General features: G+C 41.3%; 2 protein-coding genes across 4 annotated transcripts in view; one reads left to right on the forward strand and one right to left on the reverse strand.

Annotated features, from left to right (window-relative positions):
* Window positions 1–26,378, forward strand: part of LOC124136057 (myogenesis-regulating glycosidase-like) — a 126,737-nt gene that overhangs the window by 46,582 nt on the left and 53,777 nt on the right. The window lies entirely within an intron of this gene.
* LOC125372639 lies at window positions 5,824–26,248 on the reverse strand. The gene is made up of 3 exons (XM_048383110.1): window positions 25,738–26,248; window positions 9,468–9,554; window positions 5,824–7,231 (listed from the first exon to the last, which is right to left on the reverse strand). Exons 1-3 carry the CDS (start codon window positions 25,832–25,834, stop codon window positions 7,032–7,034), a joined length of 384 nt encoding a protein of 127 aa, XP_048239067.1. The 5' UTR covers window positions 25,835–26,248; the 3' UTR covers window positions 5,824–7,031.

Raw genomic sequence — 26,378 nt, forward strand, 5'->3', positions numbered from 1 at the left:
GGTATGATGATGATGATGATGATGATGATGATGATGATGACCTTTTGATTACCGTAAGATCCCAGGAAGAGTTACATTCCCCTGGAGCATGTGACGAACATGCACACTGTCAATGCCTACTGGTAGATAAAGTCAGTTTTCATTCTGATAAACTCGTTATATGTTCATCTTACAGTAACAACTAGAACTAAAGATGAATCCATTTTCTATCCATTACATCGCCACAGGAAGAGAGGAAGCCGTTGTCATGGAAACACCAAGCACATGTATCGCTTCATCTTTTTTATAACTTCATGGAAGAAACGCCTGTCTGAAATTAGTATGCATGTAATTACAACGCGATGCCGGTTTCAACCGGTCAGTCTGACTATATTCGGATGTTTTGATTTCTCTGTAGAAAAATAACATAATGATGACAACAGCCCTTTGAAGTTATGTGATAAAGAAATATAACTGACTGCATCGGAACCGTTATTGTAAACAGATTCGTCTCAGTACGTCAAAATACGACCACTGTGACACAAATATTGATTGCTCGAGATTGCTCGGATAACAATAATCTTTTAATAGTGAGAAATAAAAAAAGACTTAAAAGATTTATATCACTATTTTTATATAACGGTTTTGTTTCGTGCCAACCATTTTCCATTTAGCTGTTGGAAGCCCATTTGTGGTATCTCGCGCCGGGATATGGCAGGAACATTGCTTAAGGCGAGCTGAAACCACATTGACTCAATCCATTCAGTTATGTGAATCGATGTTACCATCTTCCTATGTATTTGAGGGACACGGGTGGCCCAGTCGTCGACCTCGGGCGCCGCGATTCGTTGTGCATCACAAGGACACGACAGAAACCTTTGATTGTGGGTTCGAATCCCGGTTCGCCCCGTTTATGTTGCCTGGTTTGTCAGCACCATACCGTAATCGCGGGTTTCACCAAAGTGGCAGCGGTCCAAGACCTGCATGACTTGGGTCTTTCTCCTTCATTAAGCTGACACGCCGTGATATAACTGGAATACTGATCAAAGCGGCGTTAAACCCATCTCACTCCACATAATTTGCATTTTCTTCATAATTTATCACGTATCTTACCCTTCTGCGAGCGAAATAGGTGTGACAAGGAATCAGGGTTGTACAACGTACATACATACTTATTTTGGCAGGTGTATAGTGATTAACGTCATGTACGCTATGTCGAGTATTACAAAATGGCACTGGTGTGACTAATCTTATATGGTAACACCATTACAATTGGAATACAACGTTTAATGGGTTAATTATACTTAATATACATCACACAAAACACCTTGTTGGATATTGTTAATTGTATGTTTGTGTTAAACGATACATCATGAACCATGCATTCAATGTCAGTATTTTAGTTTCATGTATAATGAAATGTAGAAGAGGATATAACCGATTATCGCATTTCTCTACTGAAGACTGTGATCAATGTGACATTGAATAGTGTCAGTTTCAGAAGTCACTTAAGTCAACCGCTGATGACGAGTGTTTTATGCATCACCGTGACCTCAAACACTGTGACATGTGAGCATGAGCATTAAAAGTGCTGATTCAGTATATTAAGGCCGCTTCTTTTGATTACATGTTGCGCACTCATCGACGATAGCATCGTAGGAGTTGCTCCCCTTAGCTATAGGGCCTCCCAGACAAATGGCATTTCATTCGTGACCAACTCGTTATTCAGGAACAAGCCGAATAGCGACTCGTGTCCCTCTCGTGGCCATTTTTGCGACCGGGTTCCGTCTTAGCGCAAACGGGCATACCTAAAACAATTGTCAACTCGTTGCGTAATGGTTCACATATTATTTCCCCATTTATTATATATATTTCAGTTGCAATTTTAAGCAAATAGGACGTGCGGAATTATACAGTATGATTGAACACATTTAACTGTGTCTTGGGTATATTTTTAGATGCAAGATATGTAAAATCAAAAATTATTTCTGAGGGATTCTTTGACGAAGAACTTGAAATCATACGCGCATTCTGATTGGTTTGTTGTATTTTCGCACATGACATTCATCGAAAGGGGGCATTTCTGAGAAACTCGTGCCATTCCGATTTACGGAAATGTCCGAGTGACGAATTGGTTAAACTGCAATTCAGTTCGGACGATCACTTGAATTTGTCCTTACTGTAATATTTTACCATGCGTGCTGTTAATATGGGACTACATGTGTTGTTCAAAGTTAATATAGAACCATATGTGCTGTGGACGAATATATGGAACCACACGTGCTGTCAACGCTAATATGGGCCCACGTGTGATATCGACGTAAATATGGGACCATATGTGCTGTTCAAGGTAATATCGGACAATGTCTCCCATCCAAGTCAATATGGAACCACGTGTGCTATCGACGTAAATATGGGACCATATGTGCTGTCGACGTTAATATGGGACCATATGTGCTGTCGACGTTAATATGGGACCATGTGTGCTGTCCAAATTAATACGGGACCACGTGTGCTGTCCAAATTAATATGGGACCATATGTGCTGTCGACGTTAATATGGGACCATGTGTGCTGTCCACGTTAATATGGGACCATGAGGCTGTCCAATTTAATATGGGACCATATGTGCTGTCCAAATTAATATGGGACCATTTGTGCTGTCCAAATTAATATGGGACCATATGTGCTGTCCAAATTAATATGGGACCATTTGTGCTGTCGACGTTAATATGGGACCCATGTGTGCTGTCCAAATTAATATGGGACCATATGTGCTGTCAAAATTAATATGGGACCATGTGTGCTGTCGACGTTAATATGGGACCATGTGTGCTGTCCAAATTCATATGGGACCATGTGTTCTGTCCAAATTAATATGGGACCATATGTGCTGTCCAAATTAATATGGGACCATGTGTGCTGTCGACGTTAATATGAGACCCATGTGTGCTGTCCAAATTAATACGGGACCATGTGTGCTGTCGACGTTAATATGGGACCATGTGTGCTGTCGACGTTAATATGGGACCATGTGTGCTGTCGACATTAATATTGGACCATGTGTGCTGTCGACGTTAATATGGGACCATATGTGCTGTCCAAATTAATATGGGACCATATGTGCTGTCCAAATTAATATGGGACCATGTGTGCTGTCGACGTTAACATGGGACCATGTGTGCTGTCGACGTTAATATGGGACCATATGTGCTGTCGACGTAAATATGGGACCATGTGTGCTGTCCAATTTAATATGGGACCATATTTGCTGTCCAAATTAATATGGGACCATATGTGCTGTCGACGTTAAAATGGGACCATGTGTGCTGTCCAAATTAATATGGGGCCATATGTGCTGTCAAAAGTAATATGGGACCATGTGTGCTGTCCAAATTAATATGGGACCATGTGTGCTGTCGACGTTAATATGGGACCATGTGTGCTGTCGACGTTAATATGGGACCGTGTGTGCTGTCAAAATTAATACGGGACCATGTGTGTTGTCGTCGTTAATATGGGACCATGTTTGTTGTCCAAATTAATATGGGACCATGTGTGCTGTCGACGTTAATATGGGACCATGTGTGCTGTCGACGTTAATATGGGACCGTGTGTGCTGTCAAAATTAATACGGGACCATGTGTGTTGTCGTCGTTAATATGGGACCATGTTTGTTGTCCAAATTAATATGGGACCATGTGTGCTGTCGACGTTAATATGGGACCATGTGTGCTGTCGACGTTAATATGGGACCATGTGTGCTGTCCAAATTAATATGGGACCATATGTGCTGTCCAAATTAATATGGGACCATGTGTGCTGTCGACGTTAATATGGGACCATGTGTGCTGTCCAAATTAATATGGGACCATGTGTGCTGTCGACGTTAAACTGTAATCAATGTGTAAATTATCAATGCTCACCACGCTGCAGGAATATTGATACCAAATACATGTCACATGACGTTCGGATCCACTGATTACAGAAACAAAAACACACATTTTATACGAATTATTTTTATTTCGCAACATATTTGATAATCTGACTTGGTAAATAAACTATTTACATATTCAACAATGTAAATAAAATAACAACTGACATCAACCTCCATTGTATGATAGTATGCTTGTGTTACCATGACAATAACAACAAGCATATGACATTATGCAGTGGGTATAAATAAATTGGCAGTACTCTAAAAAATACATTAAAAGACGCCAGTATGTATCGGCTTGTCATATCAACACCCAATCCGAAATTCCTCAAGGTTGTATCATCTCTCTTAGTGGAAATAACTGCAATGTTCATTGACGTGTGAACGTATTTTTCCCAACTTCTACAAGGATGTTTTAAGCGACAACCTGTTGTCATCCTTCCAATCTCATTAAAATCAGATCTTAGTTCTCGCTATCGCTAAACAAAATTTTGTTTAGCGGCAGTGAGAACCTAGATCTGATTTCAATGAGATTGTCATCCTTCGGGTGTCACTAATCATAATCGGCAAATGAATTCCAAACTAATTAACAATTTCAAACGTTTTAAGCTATTTCAATTTACGACAGGGTTCAGCTTGAACAGTAAAAACACTGTTGACAAGCTTCATGACGACAGATGACATGTCAACCAATACCAAACAAAATTACGTTTTTTATATAACGCCGTAATCCATCGAAAGTATTTGTGTTCATAGTTTACCCGAAACCAAACAATCGACACATTTTGGGGCTTCCCTGGCGCGCATATATATATATATATATATATATATATATATATATATATATATATATATATATATATATAGCTTCAGGGGAAACCCCGAATCAGGTTTTTCCTGCCTGTAAACAAAGCAGGAATGTGTTTATTGACATGAACGTAAAATTTCCATCATCCATCATCAATAAGTTCACATCTGTAAATAATTCCCTGCTGTGATCTGAGCGTCAAGGCACGATGGCGCTATGTTACGCAGATGGAGAACAGCGTCAGAACTGATATAGAAGGGAGTGTTTCAACATTCATTTGCTCCATCATAGTTTGATACAGGCAAGTCCTCGTGTTTGAGGCAGTGAAGGAATCTTTCATCGTTCCCTCGAGATCACCGTTATAATAAAATATACATGATGTCATTGACAAGCTTTCACAGAGATACATTCCCTGTTCGGGTTCGCAAAGACGCTTAATTAGCCAAGAGTATTGACTGTATTGAGTCCGGGCATCTGGGGACTGTTGTTATTGACAGGCCTAAAGCAAGGATATCAAGGGTTAATATGTTAACAGCATGTACATTTCAGCCAAACAACCAGACAGGGTCCATGTTTTGTCCGTAAATAGCATGTATATTTCAGCTAGGTATGGGATAGTTCAGGCTTCATGTTCCTGTCATGGGTCAATAACGGTAAAACGTGGTAGGGTGGCGTGTGAACAAATAAATCATTTAATTAATTGTATCACTCATTGGATTTCAAAGAACACCATAACCGATTTCACATGATCAATGAACCAATGGAATACGAAATTCAAGCGTACGTAACGCGAGTATTTGCCCTTCCCAAAATGTGCGTATGATTTATTGCTTATTATATTTGCAAACAATATTCACGATCATCCAAAACTGGCTCCCACAGGAGATATCGCCTAGGTGAGATCAAGCGATATCTACATTGTAGATATCGCTGCAATGAAATTCCATCACAATGCTTTGCAGACCATTATGACGTCATTGTTACATGACGTCACAATCAAATGACATCACTAATGGCTCTGCTACTGAAGCTGTTAGCAGTACTTTTTACACTCAAGACTGCTTATTACTGTCTACAAATTGAAAAAAGTTGGAAGAATGATGTTGGATGATAAATAAAATCTCACCCTCGTGTCTTTTGATATGGAATATGCAATTGATATGATATATTTGATATCAAAAGACACGAGGGTGAGATTCTCTATATGTTGCAGCTACGGACACGGAATGGTACGGATTACTAAAAAGTTTTACGTAGTCAACGTTTTGAGAAAAAGAGGAGTTACTTTCACTTCACTCTCATCTTAGAAAACACACGGCCGATTTACAGTAATTAATTATCTCCCTTTGACCACTGCGTTCATAGCTCGACATCTTTTTGAAAAATATGAAATTATCAATTATCCCTGTCGAAATATATCAAAGGACCTCACAGATAAGAAAATATTCATATGTATTTGGCACATATTGTTGTCCGTTATAGAAATCATTTTAACATACGATGACCAACCAGACTTTAAAAAACAGCCCACGACACACGCATAGCAAAATATCCCACAAAAAGATTATACAAAAAATGAATCTCGCACTAGGAACTGGTAATCATCGAGCGTTCATTCCTGGCGCTGCTTAATTCCAGGACAAGACTTACATTATGCTGTTCTTTGTAACTTCACTGGGTTTTTTCTTCACAAAAGTCCGCAAGTGTACAGAAAGGAAATTCCACTGTGACGTATTTAGATCACGTGTTACTTTAGATCTTCAAGCCTTCAGGTGTGGCTCAATGGCATCCTTTAAATATGTTGTTATGTGACACCACTATGTATATGAGTTCGGGGACGAGTTGGACAGAAATATTTGGGCGAGGTCACGTGGTAATAGCAGCTGCCTCGTGGTACTGACAAATAGATCGCACCAATATTTGGAACCCTGTTTTCAAAGCTTGCTAAACCAGGCTTCGGTAATATTCCAATGTGTAGCGAGGGACAAACTCCGTCTGTTGGCAGTCAATTGGGAGGATTCCGGACATTATGCTATCACAACCAAACCGAATAAGGAATGTCTGTTTTTCTATGGCACGGCTCCGTCCGACATTATTGGGACTTTGAGATATCACCCCTTTGAAAGACGTGGCAGCACCCAATACCGGATACGTTTTATTTGGATTTCAGAAAGTGTGTGAGAGAGTGGGTATTGGCTTCGGCCGCATGAACTATTATTCAGCTTTCAGCGACGACATCTCACAACGTATACAATTCAAAGGAAACCTCCTCTCAGCCTTGTCATACATTCAACCGGAAGTGAGCAATTCAATACCTAGAGTTATCTTCTCCTGGATCTTTCTGGACGGAATTGTTCTTGCGTTTGTTTAATCTCTTGAATCTGCTTTTAAACAGACAGATAATGGAGAAAATTATTAGGGTCAAGACCGGAAGTGCCACCAAGACGCCCCCTACAGCAAGCAGCGTCGGTTCCTGGTTCTTTGAGGCGTAGAACACGAGCAGGATTCCTAGAGGATGAATTATAGATGAATTTTAGATGAATTATAAATGAACTATAGAGAGATGAATTAGTGAGAGAGTGTTTGTTTGTTGTTTAACGCCGCACTCAACAACATTCCAGCTATATGACGGCGGTCTGTAAATGGTCTGCTGGACCAGGCAATCCAGTGATTCACATCATGAGCATCGACCCAGGCAACTGGGATCGATGACATGCATCAATCAAGTCAGCGAGCCTGACCACCCGATCCAGTAAGTCGCCTCTGACGACAAGCAGAGTCGCCTTTTACGGCAAGCATGGATTGCTGAAGACCTATTCTATCCCGGATCTTCACGGGTAAGTGAGAGAGTGAGACAATATTGTTTAACGCCGCACGTTGCAACATTCCTGCTAGTTCACGGCGGCCTGTCAATAATAAAACCAGTGGCTGACAGCATGAGTAACGGTGAGGATACAATTATAACAATCCGATCGTCATTAATGGGCATTCACCAATTGGCCGAGACATACAGTGCAATAGGTGTTCTAGTATGACGGTATGACGGTATGACGGTATGAGAGTATGACGGTATGAGAGTATGACGGCATGAGAGTATGACGGTATGAGAGTAAGACGGTATGAGAGTATGACGGTTTGAGAGTATGACGGCGTGAGAGTATGACGGTATGAGAGTATGACGGCATGAGAGTATGACGGTATGAGAGTAAGACGGCATGAGAGTATGACGGTTTGAGAGTATGACGGTATAAGAGTATGACGGTATAAGAGTATGACGGTATGAGAGTATGACGGTTTGAGAGTATGACGGTATGAGAGTAAGACGGCATGAGAGTATGACGGTTTGAGAGTATGACGGTATAAGAGTATGACGGTATAAGAGTATGACGGTATGAGAGTATGACGGTTTGAGAGTATGACGGTATGACGGTTTGTGAGTATGACGGTATGAGAGTATGACGGTATGAGAGTATGACGGGTTGAGAGTATGACGGTATAAGAGTATGACGGTATGAGAGTATGACGGCATGAGAGTATGACGGTATGAGAGTAAGACGGCATGAGAGTATGACGGTTTGAGAGTATGACGGTATAAGAGTATGACGGTATGAGAGTATGACGGTTTGAGAGTATGACGGTATGACGGTTTGTGAGTATGACGGTATGAGAGTATGACGGTATGAGAGTAAGACGGTATGAGAGTATGACGGTTTGAGAGTATGACGGCATGAGAGTATGACGGTATGAGAGTATGACGGCATGAGAGTATGACGGTATGAGAGTAAGACGGCATGAGAGTATGACGGTTTGAGAGTATGACGGTATAAGAGTATGACGGTATAAGAGTATGACGGTATGAGAGTATGACGGTTTGAGAGTATGACGGTATGAGAGTAAGACGGCATGAGAGTATGACGGTTTGAGAGTATGACGGTATAAGAGTATGACGGTATAAGAGTATGACGGTATGAGAGTATGACGGTTTGAGAGTATGACGGTATGACGGTTTGTGAGTATGACGGTATGAGAGTATGACGGTATGAGAGTATGACGGGTTGAGAGTATGACGGTATAAGAGTATGACGGTATGAGAGTATGACGGCATGAGAGTATGACGGTATGAGAGTAAGACGGCATGAGAGTATGACGGTTTGAGAGTATGACGGTATAAGAGTATGACGGTATAAGAGTATGACGGTATGAGAGTATGACGGTTTGAGAGTATGACGGTATGACGGTTTGTGAGTATGACGGTATGAGAGTATGACGGTATGAGAGTATGACGGGTTGAGAGTATGACGGTATAAGAGTATGACGGTATGAGAGTATGACGGTATAAGAGTATGACGGCATGAGAGTATGACGGTATGAGAGTATGACGGTATGAGAGTATGACGGTTTGAGAGTATGACGGTATGAGAGTATGACGGTTTGAGAGTATGACGGTATGAGAGTATGACGGCATGAGAGTATGACGGTATGAGAGTATGACGGTATGAGAGTATGACGGTATGAGAGTATGACGGTATAAGAGTATGACGGCATGAGAGTATGACGGTATGACGGTTTGAGAGTATGGCGGTATGAGAGTATGACGGCATGAGAGTATGACGGTATGAGAGTATGACGGTCTGAGGGTTTGAGAGTATGACGGTATGAGAGTATGACGGTTTGAGAGTATGACGGTTTGAGAGTATGACGGTATGAGAGTATGACGGTATGAGAGTATGACGGTATGACATACCCGACGGGAGCCCTACAAAGAAGGCGAAACCCACAGCGGAGGCAGCCAAACATCCCTGCAGACAGCACAGGCTTGACTGGACGGTCTCTGAAACAGTAAAACAAAGGTTGGTGAGGTGAGAGGAAATAGGGTTTAACGTCGCACTTAAAATTATTGCACCTATATAGCGCCGCTTTCAAGAGTATTGCACTTGTATAGCGACGCGTGCGTGCGTGCGTGCGTGCGTGCGTGCGTGTACTAGTCCAGACTTTGCCGGTTGTATTGTGCCAGCCCTCTTATTGCTGCAGTTTAATTAGATTCCCCATTTACACACAGTATACTGACTCGGAGCTGACCTGTCCGTGTTTTATCCACTTTATACAAATTCCCCTACAGTTCTTGTGCTGCATCAGCCTAAACGCTACTTTAAATATTTCTCTTCGACTTCCGCGATCAATATCACGGAGCTCATTAGCGACCAACTAAGCATCACCGTATATCAGCTGTACATATCTGATTATCAATATATGGTTCAATATCAAGCCAACCAACCTTTGTCCCGAACCTAGAGGCAAACAATTCCAGTAAAAATAACGCTCGGCCAAAATCCAATACCTCCTGTTCTGTCAGAACGCCATATTGGCCCAATACAAAGCTTCGCGGACATCCTGTCATCGAGTGGCCTTGTTTGCTCAGAATAAGCTGATAATCAACCATCAGGTTTAAACAGAAGTACAGCACTTTCTAGGTCAACCAACACCGTGTCTTGGATGTTTATTGATAAATACACCTCACATACAAAGCTCCTTAAAAGCACCTTATCAAATTTCATTTTCATATATTTCAACAACAGTTACCCACTGGAATTATAGCACCTGAGGGTCAGACCTTGGAATCTGAATGGAGGTTAGGGATCGACCATTTGATATTCTGGCGTGTGTGTGCCCCCGAAAATTCACAAAAAATAATTATGCTTAAGGCCCTTGAAAAAGATTGCCTCACCCCCAACACACACAGACACACACACACACACACACACACAAACACCCACCCACCCACCCACCCACCCCCCCCCCCCCCCCCCCACACACACACACACACACACACTCACACAAAATTTACCCCCCGTGCCGAATATCAAATGTTCGGTGCCTTTGACATATATCATATTCTGCAACATCTGCAAAAACAGGTATTCAATTAAAACTATAAACATATATGAGAACATCTTACAACAATGCATCATGCATTTTTACGTGGCAGACAAATTCTTTTTTTCCAGCAGTCTGAAGCTGCATTATTTTTAAGCATTATCTGAGACAAATTTTTATCGGTGAAAATACCTCTTGAACACTTCCTCGGTAAAACAATGGCAACATCAAAGCACGATGTGAAAAGTAACCTTGGCGATAAGGAATACATGTTATGATTTCCAGAATAATAACACTCATATGTTGTAACAGGTACACAACCGCCATTGTCTTACGGTGTCTGTTTGTCAGGCGTTGCTTGACATTTGCATGAGCACGTGAGTTGTCATGGCAACCGCCATGTTTAAACGTACACAGCATCATAAAGTCGAGTGCCTATTTAGTTGTCCGTTTTACAGCTTAACCTGCTATGGCAGACTGTCACGCATTATGATGGAGTTCAACCGGGTACGAGTGGTTAAGATGAAAGGCCCTTTGTGCTCAGAGGAAGGTATTGTTGTACATGGGGTTTGTGATGGAAGGTAAAATAGATCGACTTGGCTTTCAAGTGTAAGAACGTTGTACAATGAACTCGCGGGACAATGGTACTGAAAAAACATGAAGACAAACAGGTTATGATGGAACATAACACTTTCCAGATGGATAATCCTAAATAGTTTAATATACATAACTTTATAACTTATATGGTACGTGTCGCCCAGTGGCCATAGGTGCCGTGCAGAGTTGCGCCCCTTAGCCCTGCCACTATCCGATGATCGTTGATTAAAATTCTGATTATGATCCTTCATTTGTTCTCACTCACTCACTCACTCACCCACCAACCCACTAACACCACCCCTCCCTATCACCCACTCTTCAGCTTCCGGTTCAGAAACGATTATACTTCCAATGACTGTCCTCAAAGTCAATGAAATAGTCAAAACCAAACACTCATTATTTCCAGAAGTGAAAGACATAAAATCACCCTGACGTCGGTGTTAAGAAATACTGAGCTTATTGCACTGCTATTTCTTTAGTACATTGGGTACAATGTGTGAAGCCCATTTCTGGTGTTCCCCGTCGTGATGTTGTAGGAATATTGCCAAAAGCAGCGTAAAACCATATTCAATCATTCACTTTAATACATAATATTGAGAATGACAATAATTTCGATTCGGCTGGGAGTGCGCCCGCCAGTGGGTCAATAGCATTGCCCTGGTGATTCTAGTTGTGTGTGCACATACGGGGAAAGGCTTTCCTTACGCAAATACGCCGATGCTTGCTAATGGCGGCAGAAGCTGCACATCGATCAATGCTATTAAATTACATATTTATGCACATTCAACATTCTGTGTTTGAACTAGGTAAATATTCGATGCGCACATCTGTGATGGTACAATGTAGCCCCGAACATCATTGTATTGATGTGATGTCGTGGCGCAGGTCGTGGGCGTGCCACCCAGGATGACAGGATCATATAAAATTTGGAGTGAGTTTGGTTTTACGCTGCATTTAGCAATACTCCAGCAATATCACGGCGGGGGACACCAGAAATGGGCTTCACACATTGTACCCATGTCGGGAGTCGAACCTGGGTCTTCGGCGTGACGAGCGAGCGCTTTAACCACTAGGCTACCCCATCGCCGCCATAACTGGGAAGATTACCATATGAGTGAGGTGTGTTTAACGCTGCAACGGTGGAAAGCTCGAAGTGATGCAGGTTTCAGACGTTTACCACGATGGTGAAACCCACGAGGACGGGTATGGTGCCGACAAACCTAGAAACATTATCGAGGCGAACCGTTATTCGAACCCACGATCATAGGTTTCTTGCACGCTTATGGGACACAATTAGGTCATTCCGATTCTCGATTCCGTACAACAAGATAGCTTTTTTCTGGACAGGTTTCATGGCTCCTGAGTGTCCTTGCGTCAGGCTCTCCTTGATCTAGGGTGTCCTGGCGTCAGGATCTCCTTGATCTAAGGTGTCCTGGCTCTGGGGTGTTCAGGCGTCAGGCTCTCCTTGATCCAGCTTGTCCAGGCGTCAGGCTCTCCTTGATCTAGGGTATCCAGGCGTCAGGATCCCTTTGATCTAGGGTGTCCAGGCGTCAGGATCTCCTTGATCTAGGGTGTCCTGGCGTCAGGATCTCCTTGATCTAGGTTGTCCTGGCGTCAGGCTCTCCTTGATCTAGGTGTCCTGGCGTCAGACTCTCTCTGATCTAGGGTGTCCAGGCTTCAGGCTCTCCTTGATCTAGGTGTCCTGATCGGTGCCTATCGTCAGTGAAGACATTTTATGGATATCAACTTTGTCATTGTTTGTAAAGGACACTTTTGGCGCTACTTCTTGCCCATTGATCAGGTGAATGTATATGATTTTAGATTTGCGGAATTTTTCTTTTCTTTGCTCATTAGACTTTGACACACCAAGTGAGTTGGCTACGACACGCCTATTTGCTCCATGTTTACAGCCTCCAGTGCCACGTTGCTGACGTCACAAAGTTATGAAATACCGGATTAGGGGTCCGGTTTCAGAGAGAGAGCAAATCACAATGTTGCATTAACTTAGATAGTTTTCCTTCAAAAGGTGAGGTGAAATGGGGTTTAACGTCGCGTCCATGATTATTGCCCTTATATAGCGACGCACATGCACATGCACGTGTGTGTGTGTGCGCGTGCGTGCTTATGCTAGTCCGGACAAATGCCTAATTTATAGTGCTTGCCCACTGAGATACCATGCCGCTGTTGAGCATGAATGCCCCATTGATTGATATAATGGGTCGACCTGCCACTCAGTAACTGACGAATCAGCAGACCATGACTGCTTCAACAGAGACAGCTTCACACCTCCCGTTATCAATGCTGCGGTAGTAATGCTATTGGTTTCGTCAGTTTAGGTGAAGGGAAATAACATCGATACCACTGCTTCAACCATTGATTGTTTGGCTTCGTTTGTTCAGCCCCTATGTCCTGCTGTAAAGTACGTGGCAATGATGCTTGAACCTTCTCTTATTGATGCTGATGCTATTGCGCAACTGTTGTTGTCGTTGCGTAACTGTTGTTGTCGTTGCGTAACTGTCGCCGTGACAATGAGTACGGAGGAACCCTCAAAAGCTCATTCACTGGAAGCCGGTTTCACGAATATCCTTTCAATTTTTAAGTTATTTCACGGCTCTCAGTGAGGGAAGCCAAATGTGAAAGATATTATTTGGCAAAAAGCAAACGGGTATGGTGCCGACAGTGATGCATTGCCATCGATTCATCGTTATTTGCGATGTATTGCTATCGGACTATGGTTATTTACGATGCATTGCCATCGATCCATCGTTATTTGCGATGCATTGTCATCGATTATTCGTTATTTGCGATGCATCGTCATCGATTATTCGTTATTTACGATGCATTGTCATCGATTCATCGTTATTCATGTTGCATTGTCATCAATCCATCGTTATTTGCGATGCATTGTCATCGATTCATCGTTATTTACGATGCATTGTCATCGATTCATCGTCATTTGCGATGCATTGTCATTGATTCATCGTCATTCATGTTGCATTGTCATCAATCCATCGTTATTTGCGATGCATTGTCATCGATTCATCGTTATTTACGATGCATTGTCATCGATTCATCGTTATTTGCGATGCATTGTCATCGATTCATCGTTATTTGCGATGCATTGTCATCGATTCATCGTCATTCATGTTGCATTGTCATCAATCCATCGTAAAGATCCGGGGTAGAATAGGTCCTCAGCAACCCATTCTTGCCGTAAAAGGCGACTATGCTTGTTGTAAGAGGCGACTAACATGATCGGGTGGTCAGACTTGGTTGATGCATGTCGTCGTATCCCAACTGCGTAAATCGATGCTAATGATGTCAATCACTGGATTGTCTGGTCCAGACTCGATTATATACAGACCGCCGCCACATAGATGAAATATTGCTGAGTGCGGCGTTAAACAACAAACAAACAAACCCACAAACGGAGACAGTAAACACCCCTAACGTGCAACAGTGAGGTCGCGATACTACGCGTATCCCGCGACTATGGGTGCGATATGATCTGTATCCCGATATATGGAGAATCTCACCCAAGTATCTTTTGATTTCAAATATATCTACACGAGTGGATAAAAGTGTAAAACTCAGGGAGTTTTAAACTTTTACCGACGAGTGTTGATATGTTTGATATCAAAAGACCCAAGACGCCCAAGCGATATCTCTGTGGGAGCCAGGTCTGGATAATAAAATACGCTTATTTCACAAGTTGATTTTCTTTCTAATTGCAGGTGAATTACAACTCTGAATCATTTGTTATTAAATTTCAGAGATGGGATGACATAGGATAGAAATTTATTGGCTGTGAATGTTATTCTGTTTAAGTCCATCCATGAAATACTAGAGAATCTACATAAGTGAGTGAGTGAGTTGGGTTTAACGCCGCTTTTAACAGTATTCCAGTTATATCACGGCGTGTCAGCTTAATGTGGGAGGAAAGCCCGAAGTGATGCAGGTCTTAGACGTTTACCACTTCGGTGAAACCCACGAGCACGGGTATGGTGCTGACAAACCTAGAAACATAATCGGGGCGAACCGGGATTCGAACCCGCAATCATAGGTTTCTGGCGTGCCCAAGGGACGCAACTCTGCACAGCGAATCGCGGCGCCTTAGACGACTGGGCCACCCGTGCCCCCGAATCTACATAAGCTGGTGGTTGACCAGTTTCTGTTATTCACCTGTTTTACACCAATATAACATGTATCGTATGTATCGCGATACAGGGCTCGTAAATCGAGGTATTGTATCGTGGGTCTCGTATCGTGATACTGTATCGCCGTATCTTAACACCACCGCAACAGTATCACGCAAGTGACTGGCGTAATGAAATTCGCGCAGGCTTTCTGCTTTCCAAACCACCTGTCAAAAATTTGGAGACATCCCAGTATGTGTGCAACAGTTCCTCGATGACGTAGCCTATCCTTATTCCCGAATCAACAGAACCGGGCGATTTCTCCGAATTAAACCATGTTATGATTGATATCAACATTATCTATTAGTTTGCATATTAATCTGTTTTACTTGTTAAAAGGCACGTTCAGAATGACCATGAACTTCCTGGCTCAGAAAGAATAGTGTGACGTCATCGTCGTCACGTGTCTCTTAATCATCAACATTTATTGGTCTACCTGATATTTGTCACCTGTTGGCAACTGAATATTCATGAAGTGTTAAGAACATATAACCACTTCAGGCTGCATTAACTGGTGAAATAAACACGACGTGTGTCATATAGCTTGTCTGCCACTCGCTGTGCAGTTGGAATATATAAATCCCGATGTTTCGGTATGCAGGCTGTAGAAGACACCACCAGTAAAGCTTCATACTGCCGTTATGTGTTGGTCAGACGGTAGTTTATTGAAACAAAATATCCTACTGATTATAATCATGCAACATACGTTATGGTTTGTTTATTCATACAAGGAAAAGGTTGATTCAGATAAAATAAATTCGTTCTACCCATGCTTGCCGTAAAAGGCGACAGAATGATAGAATCGTCATGACAGATTAACTGTAGTAAAATGAAATGTCATGACATGACAGTTTAACTATAGTAAAATGAAGGAATCGACAGATTAACTATAGTAATATGAAAGAATCGACAGATTAACTATAGTAATATGAAAGAATCGACATGACAGATAAACTATACCAAAATGAAAGAATCGACATGACAGATTAACTATACCAAAATGAAAGAATCGACATGACAGATTAACTATAGTAAAATGAAAGAATCAACATGACAGATTAACTATAGTAAAATGTAAGAATCGACATGACAGATTAACTATAGTAAAGTGTAAGAATCGACATGACATATTAACTATAGTAAAATGAAAGAATCAACAGATTAACTATAGTAAAATGAAAGAATCGACAGATTAACTATACCAAAATGAAAGAATCGACATGACAGATTAACTATAGTAAAATGAAAGAATTAACATGACAGATTAACTATAGTAAAATGAAAGAATCGACAGATTAGCTATAGTAATATGAAAGAATCGACATGACAGATTAACTATAGTAAAATGAATGAATCGCCATGACAGATTAACTATAGTAAAATGAAAGAATCGACAGATTAGCTATAGTAATATGAAAGAATCGACATGACAGATTAACTATAGTAAAATGAACGAATCGACAGATAAACTATAGTAATATGAAAGAATCGACATGACAGATAAACTATACCAAAATGAAAGAATCGACATGACAGATTAACTATACCAAAATGAAAGAATCGCCATGACAGATTAATTATAGTAAAATGAAAGAATCGACATGACAGATTAACTATAGTAAAATGAAAGAATCGACAGATTAACTTTATTAATATGAAAGAATCGACATGAGTGAGTGAGTGAGTATGGTTTTACGCCGCTTTTAGCAATATTCCAGCAATATCACGGCGGGGGACACCAGAAATGGGCTTCACACATTGTACCCATGTCGGGAATCGAACCCGGGTCTTCGGCGTGACGAGCGAACGCTTTAACCACTAGGCTACCCGACCGCCCCGAATCGACATGACAGATAAACTATACCAAAATGAAAGAATCGACATGACAGATTAACTATAGTAAAATGAAAGAATCGACATGACAGATTCACTATAGTAAAATGAAAGAATCGACAGATTAACTATAGTAATATGAAAGAATCGACATGACAGATTAACTATAGTAAAATGAAAAAATCGACAGATTAACTATAGTAATATGAAAGAATCGACATGACAGATTAACTATAGTAAAATGAACGAATCGACAGATTAACTATAGTAATATGGAAGAATCGACATGACAGATAAACTATACCAAAATGAAAGAATCGACATGACAGATTAACTATAGTAAAATGAAAGAATCGACATGACAGATTAACTATAGTCAAATGAAAAAATCGACATGACAGATTAACTATAGTAAAATGAAAGAAGTGGGTGTTCTTTAACTTCTTTGAGTAGTATATATCACACGTTAGCAGTCGTATTAACGACGAAGCATTAATACCTAAAAAAAGAAACGTGAGGTTTTCAGGTAGTTAATGGCATGAGAAATAAGGTCACACGGCGCTTGGGCAAATAGTGGAGAGATTTACACCCTTTCAACAGCTGCGAGCCACCGACGATCGGGCAAGCAGTGGCTCACAACTTCCTAGTCATTAGATTGTCACAGTTATTATTACATTCCCACCTACTGAGGAGAAATAGAACACGCCTTCGCCCAAGCCTATTTGTAAACGGTATTTTGTACCCAGCAAAAGATTCCATATAAAAGTGACGGCATTATGGTAACGCCTCAGTGAGCACAATGACGTCGTGCATCAGGCCGTCATGGAATGGAGGACTCGTTACAATGGCCTCCCGATCCCGGTGTCATCACGGATTGTCATTGATCCATTCATGTGTAATATATCTGTATTCTGATGTCTCGTAGGCCACTTTTGGCCGGACAATGTACATTGCTGAATGTTATGTACTATCTTATACGAATGTACATTGTGTGACACCGTAATAAAATAATCTTCTTCTCCTTTTTCTTCATATAATTTTCACCTCTACTTTGAAAATGTTCGGTGGATAATCGAGACGTTTAATATTTAGTAGAGATTTCTTATGATCATGAACGTGTTTTTATCGCTTTTATGTCCAGATATTTTTAGTGAAATACAATCACATTTTATAACCGTGAGAAAGATTGCAGTAAATATGAGAAAGGTTGCAGTAACCGCGAGAAAGGGTGCAGTAACCGTGAGAAAGGTTGCAATAACCGTGAGAAAGGTTGCAGTAACTGTGAGAAAGGTTGCAGTAACTGTGAGAAGGTTGCAGTAAATGTGAGAAATGTTGCAGTAACTGTGAGAAAGGTTGCAGTAACCGTGAGAAAAGTTGCAGTAACTGTGAGAAAGGTTGCAGTAACTGTGTGAAAGGTTGCAGTAACTGTGAGAAAGGTTGCAGTAACTGTGTGAAAGGTTGCAGTAACTGTGAGAAAGGCTGCAGTAACCGTTTAAAAGGTTGCAGTAACCGTGAGAAAGGTTGCAATAACCGTGAGAAAGGTTGCAGTAACCGTGAGAAAGGTTGCAGTAACCGCGAGGAAGGTTGCAGTAAACACGAGGAAGGTTACAGTAAACACGAGGAAGGTTGCAGTAACCACGAGGAAGGTTGCAGTAACTGTGAGAAAGGCTGCAGTAACCGTGAGAAAGGTTGCAGTAACCGTGAGAAAGGTTGCAGTAACTGTGTGAAAGGTTGCAATAACCGTGAGAAAGGTTGCAGTTACTGTGAGAAAGGTTGCGGTAACCGTGAGGAAGGTTGCAGTAACCACGAGGAAGGTTGCAGTAACCGTGGGAAAGGTTGCAGTAACCGTTTAAAAGGTTGCAGTAACCGTGAGGAAGGTTGCAGTAACCGTGATCCACATACACCTACTGATAACTGAAAAGCTACATCTTGAATACAACTTGTAAAGGAATATCATTGTACCTACACGATACTCGTATTGGAGTCAAAAGGAAAGCGTCACCTTATATTTTCTTTCACTGTCAAGCTGCTGTATTTATTAATTTGAAATGAAAATTTCATTTCATCTTTACTTGAACCTAAAACTTCCTAAAAAGATTAAAAATAATAGAAATTAAACTTTTGTGTTTGTTTAAATAAATAACAAGAACAGATTATTCCTCCTAAATGAGGAGTAACGACTTATGTTTTCTAAAAATTATAAAATGATACATCAAACAGATTGCAGTACATGTAACTAGATTCAACTGAACGATCCATGAATATCATCCCGTCATATATTCAAAATACAATGTATTTTTCGAAACTTCGTTGACTGTTCTCGTCCATCTTCGTAAATGAATCAAATGAACTATTCATGCCATATGAATGATCCGTTAACTTCATTCACTCATATATTGCATATCCAACGTTATTATTCTTTACTCGATTAAGTATTCATTACTGAAGAAATTGTATCACATGACTGTGTCACCTTGGCATTAGATAAGGTCTCAGGCATATACTATTGAAAAGGGTAGTCCCTGGACGTGCACCCTGCAGTACCCTACATTGCGTTTTCAAAGACTTGAATCAATACCTTGAATCATCGATTCCAAATCACTCATACACTAATAAAGGTCACGAATAACACTGACACATCGTAAGATTATTTCACTATAGAAACGTAGGTTTAGAATCGCAGAATCTCGATTGGATTCTTTTTTATCCAATACGTATGACAAAGGAAAACAATGCTGGCATTTGTTGTGTGTGGTACCTAAGCAACCATCAATATGAATGGAGGTTCATTAGATAGAGAGTGAATCGAGACTAATCACCATGCTGCATGGCAGACCCACCTCCAGGAACGAGGAATACTGCAGGAATGTTTGCTGTTATTGCAGTGGACCCGTGAAGATCCGGGTTAGAATAGATCTTCAGCAGCCCATGCTTGCCTTACAAGGCGTCTATGCTTGTCATAAGAGGCGACTAACAGGATCGGGTGGTCAGACTCGCTGACTTGGTTGATGCATCTCATCGTATCCAAATTGATTGGATCGATGCTCATGACATCAATCACTTGATTGTCTGATCCAGACTCGATTATTTACAGACCGCCGTCATATAACTGGAATATTGCTGAGTGCGGCGTTAAACATCAAACAAAACAACAAACAACATGTTATTGCTGTGTATGCAACAATGTCATTTAACTAAATGAAAATAATAGTAATAAAACGTTTTTTAAATTCTAAAGCATACGTAGAAAAGTCTAAGGTTGGTTATTTTTAAATTACGGGTAGCTTAATCTGTTTCATCAGTGATTCGTATAATACATTATGTTAAATTTCTAACATTGGCTTTCTCGCTGTACAGATTCCTGTACATTAATTCAAAGTGATAATAAATGTGTTGGAAATCAATTTTCTGACTGTGCAGTCTATGTTATTCATGTGTCAGCTGTTGCGATATACATAACGGGCGTATTCAATATAATGTTCATGTAAAACGTTCATATTTACAAAGCGGTCAATATGGTCTTACGCAGTTCTAGTAGGCGAAAGAAACGGCTTTCATTTCGATTTGTGATTAGTGTAAAAAAAATCTCTTCCTAATCAACAACGAATATTTGACCACCTGTCTCCACAACATGTCAGAGAAATAAATCAATTGTCCGTCTATAACGCGTGGTCCTGCGGCATCAGTCGACATACATATCGGGCGGTTTACTTCATAAGGGATATATAGGCCTGTGTTGACAGTACACATTATGATGGAGACATTGAGTCAATATCATCTAGAAATGAGTCGGTAGAATTGACAATTTCGTCTCATTACGTATATTCACTTGTTTCGATTTACTCTATGTTGTACGACTGTTCAAATGACATTCATATAGTGTTTTTTACTAAGTAAACTGGTCTGACTATTAAAGTGCCGTAAAAGGCGACTATGCTTGTCGTAAGGGGCGACTATGCTTGTCGGAAGAGGCGACTAACGGGATCGGTTGGTCAGGCTCGCTGACTAGGTGGACGTATGTCATCGCTTCCCAATTGCGTGGATCGATGCCCATATTGTCAATCACTGGATTGATCCAATTACTTACAGACCGCCGTCAAATAGCCGGAATATTGCTGAGTGCGGCGTTAAACAAACAAACTTTGTCCCAGAGGATAGCAAACTAGAATGTGACCTCTTGTTGACCTTATGTTGCTGTGGGGACAGTGGCCTGGATCAGGTCATTAGGTACGTTTGTCACACGTACTCCCAATTACGCCCTCCATGCTACCCAGTGACCTTTACAGGGGCATGAGATTCGAGGAAACTTTGTTTGGGAACGACAGTAGGGAAATACAGTGTGTGTGTCCTGTTTCTTTCCGGATATATTTAAATCCTTGTTCTTCGTGGTTCTGAAGAAGGTCGTTGTAAAAATAGAAATTATAAATAGATGCTCTTCTACAAAGTGACTTTTATAATAACGTATGGGACAACGGGTCACTTCTATTTCTGAATTTCGTGAAATATTTTAAAAAATAATTCAAGGAAAACGTTTGAATTATGAGTGAGTGAGTGAGTATTGTTTTACGCCGCTTTTAGCAATATTCCAGCAATATCACGGCGGGGGACACCAGAAATGGGCTTCACACATTGTATCCATGTCGGGAATCGAACCCGGGTCTTCGGCGTGACGAGCGAACGCGTTAACCACTAGGCTACCCGACCGCCCGTTTGAATTATGAGTATTTTCACGAGATAAAGATGTGAAATAGTGTCGGAATCAGGTGAATAGTTGGTGAGTTTAACGTCGCGATCAAGAGTGCTGCACGTGTGTGTGTGTGTGTGTGTGTGTGTTATTCCGGACTAATGCCGGGTTTATAGTGCTAGCCCACTGAGATACCATGCCGCAGTTTAACATGAATACACAGTATACTGACTCCGAGCCAACCAGTCCTTGTTTTAGCCCCGTAATGCTTAATAACGTATGTTGGAATGACGCCGCCGAGGATCGAACTCCGAACCTTCCGCTCTCCGGGCGGACGCTCTACCACTATACCACAGGCGGACAGTGTATGGATGGACCGTCGTGTTACAGAAAAGACATGTTTTGCCAAGATATTCACTTGGCAAAACATGTGTTTTCTGTAACAACAGAAATGTACACTATCACGCCGTTTCAATCCTGCACCAACACAGTGACGGAAACTAAACGGATGTCTTCCCTTAGACCTGCACTTAGAGCTCTTGATGACTATGATATGGAAATAGCATATCTACATCAGCTGGAGAAACACACTGAAGCGAAACAAAGGAAACATGGGTTGGCAAACAAAATATCACACCATCACTGACAATATTGCAATGTTTGTGAACCAGAATTATATTTGTTTGTTTGTTTGATTGTTTGTTGTTTAACGCCGCACTCAGCAATATTCCAGCTATATGACGGCGGTCTGTAAAATAATCGAGTCTGGACCAGACAATCCAGTGATTAACATCATGAGCATCGATCCACGCAATTAGGATCGATGACCTGCATCAACCAAGTCAGCGAACCTGACCACCCGATCCCGTTAGTCGCCTTTTACGACAAGCATAGTCGCCTTTTACGGCAAGTATGGGTTGCTGAAGACCTATTCTATCCCGGAATCTTCACGGGTGAACCAGAATTATAAATACTCTTGACGTCAATCGGGATAGTTGAATATTGTCTATAGTATTAATACTCCAACACCCCAACACACACACCATAAGAATATTCTACCAGCTTAATGGTGGAGGAATTTGAAACCGTGACCAAGGGTCGCAATCTAAACGTATCTGGGATTCGAACTACGAGATGCGCTGTCTTAGAACATTGAGCCAGCTGTGACTCTTAATAACTAGAATAATCCTTTTAAATGTTCTTCCTGATTTATTAGATGTATATAATGCAACCACATTTCTGATGTACTCTAAAAGCGGTGTAAAACACAACTCACTCATTCACTAATCGCCTATTCAAAGATTTTCCCTGAGGACATCTACGTCTGGTTCAGATTGGGAGCTCATGTAACAACGATAACATTTGCATAGTCTTGCATTTAAGCATCACGTGTTCAGTCCGTTTCACACTTCACCCATAGGGTGCTTTTCACTACCACAGAAACACCGCGAGATAGCCTATCATCACGGCACATGACGTGCCCGTAGTATAACAGGAAATACACACGTCCACGTAGACCTCAGATCAAATGTCATTTACAATCCTAACGACAGGCATATATCATAGGAGGTGAGGTGAGGTGAAATTGGGTTTAAGCGTCGCGTCCAAGATTATTGCGCTTATATAGCGACGTGCATGCACGTGTATGTGTGTGTGTGGCTGCTTGTACTAGTCCGGACTGATGCCGATTTATAGTGCTAGCACACTGAGATATCATGCCGCAGTTTAACATGGATACCCAACTCAGACACAGTATACTGACTCCGAGCCGACCAGTCCTTGTTTTAGCCCTTTAATGCCGAGCGCCAGACAGGGTAACAACAAGTACCATCTTTTAACGTCTTTTGGTATGACGCGGCCGGGGATCGAACCCCTGACCTTCCGCTCTCCGGGCGGACGCTCTACCACTAGACAACGGAGGCGGTCATATAGCATAGGAAAATCCTCAACCCTCAAAACATGAAATAGTATGTTGTTAGAACATTACAAACGAAGTAAATACACTGTGCTTTCAGGAACGGTGAGCGTGTGATCAACGAAAATTTCAGTTTTGATTTTATAGAAAATTTAATACATCTATGAATACAGGCAGCGGAACGCGTAAGTTAAACATGGTGTATCGACAAATGTTACACCTGGAAGCACCCAGGAACCAGGGCTTGTCATGAGAGGCGACTTAGTGAATCGGTGGTCACATCCTGATAGCTGAGTTCATCGTCAAACAACAATTTTTCAATATACCTGCAATATCCACACCACTATTTAATTTCAATGTAGTACATATATACAAAAAAATAATATTCGTCAGTTCACTGAATATGAGGTGCGTTGTATACATTTTTTGTTTCGATTTACATTTCGAAACATTTTCACCATTCCGTCATTCTTTTTCAATTTTGTCGCCCTATTCGAAGAGGAAAGTTGTTGGTAACAATTCCAGATGCGCGAGGCCGGGTCTTACCAGCTTTACACCCACGTGGGATATACTGACCTAAATAATAAATATGGGACCAGGAATACTCAGGAATGGGATATTGACTGGATTATTTTCACAAGGCATTTACATCGACGTCTTAGAGCGTGAATGCGTTATTACTTTAATAAGATTGAGTCTTGTGTAATGAATGCTTCACTAACATATCATGTGTCCTTTCCGTTTGAAGATAATAGCATAATCGCCTTAATAGAGTGTAACATACACGTTTGATTATATTTAATTAGGGAAGGGTTTCGTCACGTGACGATGACAGTGTGAATTCCATTAACAAAATTGGTGTGATATAGGTATAGACTTTTATCTAACTCGTGACAACGTTCTCTGAATTGCTGAACTTTCGAATTTGACCCCGATGCCAAGGTGAATGTATTAGTCGGTAGGGTGGCCTAGAGGTTAAAGGGTTCACTAATCACCCGCAGTCCTGGGTTCGATTCCCCACATGGGCACACATACACACATTAACACACACACACACACACACACACACACACACACACACATTAATAAATACAATGGACATAGTTTTATCCCTTACTTTTTTTTATGTGAATGAATACAAATTTGATAAAAGAATAACTTAAATGTGTGTGAACTGAACCCCCGCGTGTGTTTGAAACAGCTTGACTTGCCCCGCCCTTTAATCAACATGAGCGACACACACGGAAGTGTTGCGCAAGAACGTGTGGTACGATCTCTTGGCTTTTAAATCGGTCATGACAAAATACCACGTGTGACATGTGGCAACGTATTTCCACATCATAAAACGAACGGATTCTTGTTATCTGATTAGACATGTATCGTTTATGCAAATATCATTGTAGGCTCTCATCAATGTATGTCCTTAGGGCAATTCTGTGTTAATCTGTCGTGGCTTGGCAAGAGTGAGTTTCTCTCGACTAATCTATTCAGTTCATCTACTTACGAAACACGGATGGAATACCAATCAAAATAATTTGAATATATGATAATATTTGGGCAGGAGGTACATGTATGATAATAAGATTGAGATCAAATTTATCTTGCATGGACATACCGTTTGCCGATTATCTATCAGGTATTGGCAGGGTGTATTATCACCAAGACATTGTTTAGGTAATTCGGACAGCCTCTCACAATGTATTACATTGACCCAGAAGTGTTATCTTATCCTAAAGTTTGTATTTTGTTGTTTACCGACCTGATCACCTGCTAAGGGATTGACGACATGTTGTCTTTATCTGTGTACGTTTTTCGAATCGTTTGATGAATGACAATGCTATGATTACTGTACACTGTATCTATTGGTAATCAGCATGTAGCTGTGCATCTGGTGACGATAATGTGAACAACTCACCCACTTCCGTGCATGTTGAATCTGTGTCGTTGGAGCTTTGGCTGTCGTCGGGAGTTTTGTAAATGGAGGCATTGGTACCCAGTCCTTTTAGTGTCATGTCTTAGGTTCCCCCTCCGCCGTCATTCCACGACATCTCTTTCACTGCAACATCATCAACACGTGTGTTCAGTTGTGTTTGGGTGGGGCGAGTTGACTTCACCTCACAGGCGGGCGAAACGTGGCGTTTATCCTAGCCCGAGCAGACGATAATCCAAGCAGGCGGTCACAAGCAGACGACAGGGAAAAGGTGCGAAATCGTTACTTCCTTGAGTGAAGTTTCTTGGACAATGTCTCCGAAATATTTGTAGACATCGATGTGTGTTGACTGAATTGAAATGGATTGAATCTAAACGGATTTCACAGAACTGCGTGAGACCTGTCTCTTCCTCGTGCGAGCTCTGCCGAGCAATATCCGGGCCGGTCGGACTGTAGTTACCTGTATGTCCGACTATCGAGAGACTATCGATTCGCTTCACTGCCTGGCTTTCACAACACTCACAAACTGTGACGAGTATGTCACGTGATCTGTTGCCATCCGGATCTGTTTCTAGGAAACAGCAACGCACCATTTCGTCGACGCGTTATTTTAATCGTATTCGGTA

The sequence above is a fragment of the Haliotis rufescens genome, unplaced genomic scaffold (genome assembly GCF_023055435.1).
Source record: "Haliotis rufescens isolate VD_foot unplaced genomic scaffold, xgHalRufe1.0.p SCAF_44, whole genome shotgun sequence".
In the NCBI taxonomy this organism is placed as follows: Eukaryota; Metazoa; Mollusca; class Gastropoda; order Lepetellida; family Haliotidae; genus Haliotis; species Haliotis rufescens.

What these genes read in the sequence shown, in the direction of transcription:
- LOC125372639 (XM_048383110.1), bottom strand. Translation starts at nt 25,834, where the DNA reads ATGACACTAAAAGGACTGGGTACCAATGCCTCCATTTACAAAACTCCC. An exon ending in TTCAACATGCACGGAAGTGG is followed by an intron (nt 9,555 to 25,737) that starts GTGAGTTGTTCA and finishes TTACTGTTTCAG; the next exon opens with AGACCGTCCAGTCAAGCCTG. An exon ending in CTTTGTAGGGCTCCCGTCGG is followed by an intron (nt 7,232 to 9,467) that starts GTATGTCATACC and finishes TTCATCCTCTAG; the next exon opens with GAATCCTGCTCGTGTTCTAC.